Raw genomic sequence first — 12,310 nt, forward strand, 5'->3', positions numbered from 1 at the left:
AAATCATTTGGGGATGAATGTCCACGTGGACACTTATCTGTGGTCAACATTGATTATGTAATGCAATCAGTGGTAAATCATTTGGGGATGAATGTCAACGTGGACACTTATCTGTGGTCAACATTAATTATGTAATGCAATCAATGGTAAATCATTTGGGGATGAATGTCCATGTGGACACTTATCTGTGGTCAACATTGATTATGTAATGCAATCAGTGGTAAATCATTTGGGGATGAATGTCCACGTGGACACTTATCTGTGGTCAACATTAATTATGTAATGCAATCAGTGGTAAATTATTTGGGGATGAATGTCCACGTGGACACTTATCTGTGGTCAACATTAATTATGTAATGCAATCATTGGTAAATCATTTGGGGATGAATGTCCACGTGGACACTTATCTGTGGTCAACATTGATTATGTAATGCAATCATTGGTAAATCATTTGGGGATGAATGTCCACGTGGACACTTATCTGTGGTCAACATTGATTATGTAATGCAATCAGTGGTAAATTATTTTGAGAAGAATATATATGTGGACACTTATCTGTGGTCTACATTGATTATGTAATGCAATCAGTGGTAAATTATTTTGAGAAGAATATATATGTGGACATTTTCCTGTGGTAAAAAGAAGTAAACACTGCAGTGTGCTTAACACTGATAATACCTTCATATGTGGAAACATTCACTTTGCCCTGTTGGAAATTTCTCGAGCATCTTTAAATGCTGGGCTAATTCTCTCGATGTTAAAGATGAATTATATGTGAATTAAGTGCACATGTAACAATTGGTGAAAAAGAACAATACGATGTCAATATGAATGCCAAATGAAGCAGTTCAAAGCTGATATAACTTACTGACAGAGCACTGGTTACTGTTTGTCCTGCCAGGGAATTCAGAACTACGACCATTAGAACAATTTGTACACTTGGACTGTCCACTGAAGGGGTTGTAGGTTCCGACTGGACAGAGAGTACATTCTCCAGCATTATAGTAGGTTCCCTCAGGACAAGACACTGCAACGGGATCAATATTAGTAGAGAGTGATGAAAGGAACCTCACTGGAATTATCATGTGTAGTAGAGAGTGATGAAAGGAAACTCACTGGAATTAAATGTAGTAGAGAGTGAAGAAAGGAAACTCACTGGAATTATCATGTGTAGTAGAGAGTGATGAAAGGGACCTCACTGGAATTATCATGTGTAGTAGAGAGTGATGAAAGGAACCTCACTGGAATTATCATGTGTAGTAGAGAGTGATGAAAGGGACCTCACTGGAATTATCATGTGTAGTAGAGAGTGATGAAAGGGACCTCACTGGAATTATCATGTGTAGTAGAGAGTGATGAAAGGAAACTCACTGGAATTATCATGTGTAGTAGAGAGTGATGAAAGGACCCTCACTGGAATTATCATGTGTAGTAGAGAGTGATGAAAGGAACCTCACTGGAATTATCATGTGTAGTAGAGAGTGATGAAAGGAACCTCACTGGAATTATCATGTGTAGTAGAGAGTGATGAAAGGAAACTCACTGGAATTATCATGTGTAGTAGAGAGTGATGAAAAGAACCTCACTGGAATTATCATGTGTAGTAGAGAGTGATGAAAGGAACTCACTGGAATTATCATGTGTAGTAGAGAGTGATGAAAGGAAACTCACTGGAATTATCATGTGTAGTAGAGAGTGATGAATGGAAACTCACTGGAATTATCATGTGTAGTAGAGAGTGATGAAAGGAACCTCACTGGAATTATCATGTGTAGTAGAGAGTGATGAAAGGAACCTCACTGGAATTATCATGTGTAGTAGAGAGTGATGAAAGGAAACTCACTGGAATTATCATGTGTAGTAGAGAGTGATGAAAGGGACCTCACTGGAATTATCATGTGTGGTAGAGAGTGATGAAAGGGACCTCACTGGAATTATCATGTGTAGTAGAGAGTGATGAAAGGAAACTCACTGGAATTATCATGTGTAGTAGAGAGTGATGAAAGGAACCTCACTGGAATTATCATGTGTAGTAGAGAGTGTGGATGTGTAGTAGAGAGGATGAAAGGAACTCACTGGAATTATCATGTGTAGTAGAGAGTGATGAAAGGCAACTCACTGGAATTATCATGTGTAGTAGAGAGTGATGAAAGGAAACTCACTGGAATTATCATGTGTAGTAGAGAGTGATGAAAGGAACCTCACTGGAATTATCATGTGTAGTAGAGAGTGATGAAAGGAAACTCACTGGAATTATCATGTGTAGTAGAGAGTGATGAAAGGAACTTCACTGGAATTATCATGTGTAGTAGAGAGTGATGAAAGGAACTTCACTGGAATTATCATGTGTAGTAGAGAGTGATGAAAGGAACCTCACTGGAATTATCATGTGTAGTAGAGAGTGTAGTAGAGAGTGATGAAAGGAACTCACTGGAATTATCATGTGTAGTAGAGAGTGATGAAAGGAACCTCACTGGAATTATCATGTGTAGTAGAGAGTGATGAAAGGAAACTCACTGGAATTATCATGTGTAGTAGAGAGTGATGAAAGGGACCTCACTGGAATTATCATGTGTAGTAGAGAGTGATGAAAGGAACCTCACTGGAATTATCATGTGTAGTAGAGAGTGATGAAAGGAACTCACTGGAATTATCATGTAGTAGAGAGTAGACTGGAGTGATGTAGAGAAGGAACCTCACTGGAATTATCATGTGTAGTAGAGAGTGATGAAAGGAAACTCACTGGAATTATCATGTGTAGTAGAGAGTGATGAAAGGAAACTCACTGGAATTATCATGTGTAGTAGAGAGTGATGAAAGGAAACTCACTGGAATTATCATGTGTAGTAGAGAGTGATGAAAGGAAACTCACTGGAATTATCATGTGTAGTAGAGAGTGATGAAAGGAACCTCACTGGAATTATCATGTGTAGTAGAGAGTGATGAAAGGGAACTCACTGGAATTATCATGTGTAGTAGAGAGTGATGAAAGGAAACTCACTGGAATTATCATGTGTAGTAGAGAGTGATGAAAGGGAACTCACTGGAATTATCATGTGTAGTAGAGAGTGATGAAAGGAACCTCACTGGAATTATCATGTGTAGTAGAGAGTGATGAAAGGAACCTCACTGGAATTATCATGTGTAGTAGAGAGTGATGAAAGGAACCTCACTGGAATTATCATGTGTAGTAGAGAGTGATGAAAGGGACCTCACTGGAATTATCATGTGTAGTAGAGAGTGATGAAAGGAAACTCACTGGAATTATCATGTGTAGTAGAGAGTGATGAAAGGAAACTCACTGGAATTATCATGTGTAGTAGAGAGTGATGAAAGGGAGAGTGATGAAAGGAACCTCACTGGAATTATCATGTGTAGTAGAGAGTGATGAAAGGAAACTCACTGGAATTACCATGTGTGGTAGAGAGTGATGAAAGGGACCTCAATGGAATTATCATGTGTAGTAGAGAGTGATGAAAGGAAACTCACTGGAATTATCATGTGTAGTAGAGAGTGATGAAAGGGACCTCACTGGAATTATCATGTGTAGTAGAGAGTGATGAAAGGAAACTCACTGGAATTATCATGTGTAGTAGAGAGTGATGAAAGGAACTCACTGGAATTATCATGTGTAGTAGAGAGTGATGAAAGGAAACTCACTGGAATTATCATGTGTAGTAGAGAGTGATGAAAGGAACCTCACTGGAATTATCATGTGTAGTAGAGAAACTCACTGGAATTATCATGTGTAGTAGAGAGTGATGAAAGGAAACTCAATGGAATTATCATGTGTAGTAGAGAGTGATGAAAGGGACCTCACTGGAATTATCATGTGTAGTAGAGAGTGATGAAAGGGACCTCACTGGAATTATCATGTGTAGTAGAGAGTGATGAAATTATACATCACTACAACTGTATATCATCAGTTAGATAGTCCTTTACTGACCCTCTATAGCTCTATAGAAGGTCAGTAAGTGACTATCTAATGAATTTATCTCACCGAGGACCTTTTTCATACATCAACAACCAAGGTATCATCATGTTATTTCATTTATTGTATGTTTAACAAAGCAATCACAATTTAACAAATCAGTCTGACATCAGTTCCAGACAGTAACTTCAAAATATATTCCTTCTTTTGAAATAGATCTCAATATGGCTCAAACTTTATTTCATTTAAGCCAGTGTTGTCTGCCCAAAGCGGTCCATTATAGAATTACAGTGGGTCACCATGTGACGTCTTTCAACCAATGATTTTAGGGCATTCTAGTCCAAGGTGCAATCAATTTACATATATGTGTATAAATACGTATATGTTTGTGTAGCCTACATCGATAACTCACTCAGACCTTGGTGGAAGGTGATCACACACCTGTGTAGCCTATATAGACAACTCACTCACACCTTGGTGGAAGATGATCGCACACCTGTGTAGCCTACATCGATAACTCACTCACACCTTGGTGGAAGGTGATCACACACCTGTGTAGCCTATATAGACAACACACTCACACCTTGGTGGAAGGTGATCACACACCTGTGTAGCCTACATTGATAACTCACTCTGACCTTGGTGGAAGGTGATCACACACCTGTGTAGCCTATATAGACAACTCACTCAGACCTTGGTGGAAGGTGATCACATACCTGTGTAGCCTATATAGACAACTCACTCACACCTTGGTGGAAGGTGATCACATACCTGTGTAGCCTACATCGATAACTCACTCACACCTTGGTGGAAGGTGATCACACATCTGTGTAGCCTACATCGATAACTCACTCTGACCTTGGTGGAAGGTGATCACATACCTGTGTAGCCTATATAGACAACTCACTCACACCTTGGTGGAAGGTGATCACACACCTGTGTAGCCTATATAGACAACTCACTCAGACCTTGGTGGAAGGTGATCACACACCTGTGTAGCCTATATAGACAACTCACTCACACCTTGGTGGAAGGTGATCACACACCTGTGTAGCCTATATATGCAACTCACTCACACCTTGGTGGAAGGTGATCACACATCTGTGTAGCCTATATAGACAACTCACTCACACCTTGGTGGAAGGTGATCACATACCTGTGTAGCCTACATCGATAACTCACTCACACCTTGGTGGAAGGTGATCACACATCTGTGTAGCCTACATCGATAACTCACTCTGACCTTGGTGGAAGGTGATCACATACCTGTGTAGCCTATATAGACAACACACTCACACCTTGGTGGAAGGTGATCACACACCTGTGTAGCCTATATATGCAACTCACTCACACCTTGGTGGAAGGTGATCACACACCTGTGTAGCCTATATAGACAACTCACTCACACCTTGGTGGAAGGTGATCACACACCTGTGTAGCCTATATATGCAACTTACTCACACCTTGGTGGAAGGTGATCGCACACCTGTGTAGCCTATATAGCCAACTCACTCACACCTTGGTGGAAGGTGATCGCACACCTGTGTAGCCTATATAGACAACTCACTCACACCTTGGTGGAAGGTGATCGCACACCTGTGTAGCCTATATAGACAACTCACTCACACCTTGGTGGAAGGTGATCGCACACCTGTGTAGCCTATATATACAACTCACTCACACCTTGGTGTAAGGTGATCGCACACCTGTGTAGCCTGTATAGACAACTCACTCACACCTTGGTGGAAGGTGATCGCACACCTGTGTAGCCTGTATAGACAACTCACTCACACCTTGGTGGAAGGTGATCACACACCTGTGTAGCCTATATATGTAACTCACTCAGACCTTGGTGGAAGGTGATCACATACCTGTGTAGCCTATATAGACAACTCACTCAGACCTTGGTGGAAGGTGATCACACACCTGTGTAGCCTATATAGACAACTCACTCACACCTTGGTGGAAGGTGATCACACACCTGTGTAGCCTATATAGACAACTCACTTAGACCTTGGTGGAAGGTGATCACACACCTGTGTAGCCTACATCGATAAGTCACTCAGACCTTGGTGGAAGGTGATCACACACCTGTGTAGCCTACATCGATAACTCACTCAGACCTTGGTGGAAGGTGATCACACACCTGTGTAGCCTATATAGACAACTCACTCAGACCTTGGTGGAAGGTGATCACACATTTGTTACATACCTTTGAATTCTGTGTAGTCAACTGGATCAGATCGTGCGGGATGGTGAATCGGATCGGGTTAATAGGGTTGATATTACGACACGATATGATGAAATTGTTGACCTGGTCATCAATGGTACGATTGATAAAAGATCGGTACTCCTCCAGACAAGTTGGAGTTCCAGTAACTTCATTGTAAGTAACGTTCATGTTCAACTGGTAAGCAGCTGTATTGGAACTTCCCACTAATAATCGCAATAAGAATAAGGTTTATTGTATTCTAAGCATATAAAACACAAGTTTGCTCCTAACCTACAGTGCTTAGTGTAGGGGTACCAAGAAACCCTAGATAACTACAGAAAATGTCCAATTTGAACATTCCCTTGAAGAAATAGTGATAATATTCTTTACCTGCCAAATCCCAAATGATTTCCTGTAAGCCATTTTGTTTTTCTGGTTAGTCCCAAAATCAAAGGGGCACAACTTGGAACCAAAGGGAACCTTTATATGATATTTGAGAGAGATCCATCCTACCAGTACTTCTCACAACAAACTGTAATCATTGAAATCTAAGCTCTCTGCCAAGATTTTTTTTATCATTTCCAAAATCAAACAAGCACAACAAGGGACAAAAAGGAACCTACATATGAAATTTGAGACAGATCCAGTACTTCTAAACAAGCTTTCATTGTAAAATTCAAGATGGCCACCTGTCAGCAATTTTGTTTTTCCCTGATCAGTTCTAAAATCAAACAGGCATAACTAAGGATCAAGGGGAACCTACATCTGAAATTTGAGATAGATCTGTTCAGTGCTTTTCCACAAATAGCAATATTAAAATTTGTTTATGGACAGATGGAGGGCCACAGATCACAGATGTAGGGCAATTTGAATAGACCACCATGTAATAACCAAGCAATTTTACATATGGTCTTTAGTATTCCTATGAGTTCAAAAATCAGTTCACAAGTTTAGGAGGAATTGATACAACAAGATGTCTTCAGACAGACAAATAGACAGGCAAATGGATGGACAGACAACTTGATTCCAGTGTAACCCCTTTGACTTTGTTGTAGGGGAGTATAAAGATTAACAGTACTACTACAACTACTTGCACACTAGTTTGTAGGTTTGTGTGTATGTATCTATGTATGTTTTAAATCTTGTCCAAAAATGTGTTAGGAGAAGACTTATAAATGTCTGTAGTTCTGATATACATATCAATAAAATGTTTAAAATGAAATGAACAGCTTTTACTAAATATCACATCTACAGCTCCTTACATGGACACATACTGAAGTCTACACCATAGATATCTATAGAACTAACACACTATTGGATGTATAGTGAAGCCAATACCTGGGACACAAGCTGGCACGGCTGAAGGATTCCATGAACTGCCTGAAGTACACTGCATGGTATGAGCACTAGTTTTCTGTTCGTAGAAAACATAGCCAGACTGACAGGTCAGGTTACAGGAATATCCATTGGTGATCGCAACACAATTTTTATATCCATATAACGGGTCAGTCAATGCCAAAGGTGAACAAGGATCAACTGTAATATATAATAAAGAAAACTATCAAAAACAAGATGTAATTCTACATAACTAACACAACATAATTCTACATAACACAACATAATTCTATATAACTAACACAACATAATTCTACATAACTAACACAACATAATTCTATATAACTAACACAACATAATTCTACATAACTAACACAACATAATTCTATATAACTAACACAACATAATTCTACATAACTAACACAACATAATTCTACATAACTAACACAACATAATTCTATATAACTAACACAACATAATTCTACATAACTAACACAACATAATTCTATATAACTAACACAACATAATTCTATATAACTAACACAACATAATTCTATAACTAACACAACATAATTCTATATAACACAACATAATTCTACATAATAACACAACATAATTCTATATAACACAACATAATTCTATATAACTAACACAACATAATTCTATATAACACAACATAATTCTACATAACTAACACAACATAATTCTATATAACACAACATAATTCTATATAACTAACACAACATAATTCTATATAACACAACATAATTCTATATAACTAACACAACATAATTCTATATAACTAACACAACATAATTCTACATAACTAACACAACATAATTCTATATAACACAACATAATTCTATATAACTAACACAACATAATTCTATATAACTAACACAACATAATTCTACATAACTAACACAACATAATTCTATATAACTAACACAACATAATTCTATATAACTAACACAACATAATTCTACATAACTAACACAACATATTTCTACATAACTAACACAACATAATTCTATATAACTAACACAACATAATTCTATATAACTAACACAACATAATTCTATATAACTAACACAACATAATTCTATATAACTAACACAACATAATTCTAAATAACAAACACAACATAATTCTACATAACTAACACAACATAATTCTATATAACACAACATAATTCTATATAACTAACACAACATAATTCTATATAACTAACACAACATAATTCTACATAACTAACACAACATAATTCTATATAACTAACACAACATAATTCTATATAACTAACACAACATAATTCTACATAACTAACACAACATAATTCTATATAACTAACACAACATAATTCTATATAACACAACATAATTCTATATAACACAACATAATTCTATATAACACAACATAATTCTATATAACTAACACAACATAATTCTATATAACTAACACAACATAATTCTATATAACTAACACAACATAATTCTATATAACACAACATAATTCTATATAACTAACACAACATAATTCTATATAACTAACACAACATAATTCTACATAACTAACACAACATAATTCTACATAACTAACACAACATAATTCTATATAACTAACACAACATAATTCTACATAACTAACACAACATAATTCTACATAACTAACACAACATAATTCTATATAACTAACACAACATAATTCTACATAACTAACACAACATAATTCTATATAACTAACACAACATAATTCTATATAACACAACATAATTCTATATAACTAACACAACATTATTCTATATAACTAACACAACATAATTCTATATAACTAACACAACATAATTCTACATAACTAACACAACATAATTCTATATAACTAACACAACATAATTCTATATAACACAACATAATTCTATATAACACAACATAATTCTATATAACTAACACAACATAATTCTACATAACTAACACAACATAATTCTATATAACTAACACAACATAATTCTATATAACACAACATAATTCTATATAACTAACACAACATAATTCTATATAACTAACACAACATAATTCTATATAACTAACAAAACATAATTCTATATAACTAACACAACATAATTCTATATAACAAACACAACATAATTCTACATAACTAACACAACATAATTCTATAACTAACACAACATAATTCTATATAACACAACATAATTCTATATAACTAACACAACATAATTCTATATAACACAACATAATTCTACATAACTAACACAACATAATTCTATATAACTAACACAACATAATTCTATATATAACACAACATAATTCTATATAACACAACATAATTCTATATAACACAACATAATTCTATATAACTAACACAACATAATTCTATATAACTAACACAACATTATTCTATATAACACAACATAATTCTATATAACTAACACAACATAATTCTATATAACTAACACAACATAATTCTATATAACACAACATAATTCTATATAACACAACATAATTCTACATAACTAACACAACATAATTCTATATAACTAACACAACATAATTCTATATAACACAACATAATTCTACATAACTAACACAACATAATTCTACATAACTAACACAACATAATTCTATATAACACAACATAATTCTACATAACTAACACAACATAATTCTATATAACACAACATAATTCTATATAACACAACATAATTCTATATAACTAACACAACATAATTCTACATAACTAACACAACATAATTCTATATAAATAACACAACATAATTCTATATAACTAACACAACATAATTCTATATAACACAACATAATTGTATATAACTAACACAACATAATTCTACATAACTAACACAACATAATTCTACATAACTAACACAACATAATTCTATATAACTAACACAACATAATTCTACATAACTAACACAACATAATTCTATATAACTAACACAACATAATTCTACATAACTAACACAACATAATTCTATATAACTAACACAACATAATTCTATATAACACAACATAATTCTATATAACTAACACAACATAATTCTATATAACTAACACAACATAATTCTACATAACTAACACAACATAATTCTATATAACTAACACAACATAATTCTATATAACTAACACAACATAATTCTATATACATAACTAACACAACATAATTCTATATAACACAACATAATTCTATATAACTAACACAACATAATTCTATATAACACAACATAATTCTATATAACTAACACAACATAATTCTATATAACACAACATAATTCTACATAACTAACACAACATAATTCTATATAACTAACACAACATAATTCTATATAACTAACACAACATAATTCTATATAACACAACATAATTCTATATAACTAACACAACATAATTCTCTACATAACTAACACAACATAATTCTACATACTAACACAACATAATTCTATATAACACAACATAATTCTATATAACTAACACAACATAATTCTATAACTAACACAACATAATTCTATATAACTAACACAACATAATTCTATATAACACAACATAATTCTATATAACTAACACAACATCATTCTATATAACACAACATAATTCTATATAACTAACACAACATAATTCTATATAACTAACACAACATAATTCTATATAACTAACACAACATAATTCTATATAACACAACATAATACATAACTAACACAACATAATTCTATATAACTAACACAACAAAATTCTACATAACTAACACAACATAATTCTATATAACTAACACAACATCAATCTATATAACTAAACATAATTCTACATAACTAATACAACATAATTCTATATAACACAACATAATTCTACATAACTAATACAACATAATTCTATATAACTAACACAACATAATTCTATATAACTAATACAACATAATTCTATATAACACAACATAATTCTACATAACTAATACAACATAATTCTATATAACACAACATAATTCTATATAACACAACATAATTCTATATAACTAATACAACATAATTCTATATAACTAACACAACATAATTCTATATAACACAACATAATTCTACATAACTAATACAACATAATTCTATATAACACAACATAATTCTACATAACTAATACAACATAATTCTATATAACTAACACAACATAATTCTATATAACTAATACAACATAATTCTATATAACACAACATAATTCTACATAACTAATACAACATAATTCTATATAACTAACACAACATAATTCTATATAACACAACATAATTCTATATAACTAATACAACATAATTCTATATAACTAACACAACATAATTCTATATAACACAACATAATTCTACATAACTAATACAACATAATTCTATATAACACAACATAATTCTATATAACTAACACAACATAATTCTATATAACTAACACAACATAATTCTATATAACACAACATAATTCTATATAACTAACACAACATAATTCTATATAACTAACACAACATAATTCTACATAACTAACACAACATAATTCTATATAACACAACATAAATCTATATAACTAACACAACATCAATCTATATAACTAAACAGACCTCAGCTTAATGTACATTTATATCTCACATGAAATGATACAGATCCCAGCTAAATGTACATTTAGATCTCACATGACCTGATATAGACCCAACCTAAATGTATATTTAAATCAATGCTGACCTGATACAAACCCCAGCTAAATGTACACTCAGATCTAACAAGACCTGATACAAACCCAAGCTAAATGTACATTTATATCTCACATGACATGATAC

At 33.3% G+C, this 12,310-nt stretch overlaps 1 protein-coding gene across 1 annotated transcript in view; it reads right to left on the minus strand.

Annotated features, from left to right (window-relative positions):
- The window catches only part of LOC132557789 (uncharacterized), a gene marked incomplete at its 3' end in the record, with an annotated part of 148,001 nt that overhangs the window by 65,992 nt on the left and 69,699 nt on the right, over positions 1-12,310 (minus strand). Inside the window, 3 exon segments of the mRNA XM_060222317.1 lie at positions 869-1,027; positions 6,104-6,367; positions 7,482-7,679. Of these exon segments, the coding sequence (XP_060078300.1) occupies positions 869-1,027; positions 6,104-6,367; positions 7,482-7,679 (621 nt within the window).

The sequence above is a fragment of the Ylistrum balloti genome, unplaced genomic scaffold (genome assembly GCF_031769215.1).
Source record: "Ylistrum balloti isolate Yb309-2 unplaced genomic scaffold, AGI_CSIRO_Ybal_v1 Utg370724, whole genome shotgun sequence".
Taxonomy (NCBI): Eukaryota; Metazoa; Mollusca; class Bivalvia; order Pectinida; family Pectinidae; genus Ylistrum; species Ylistrum balloti.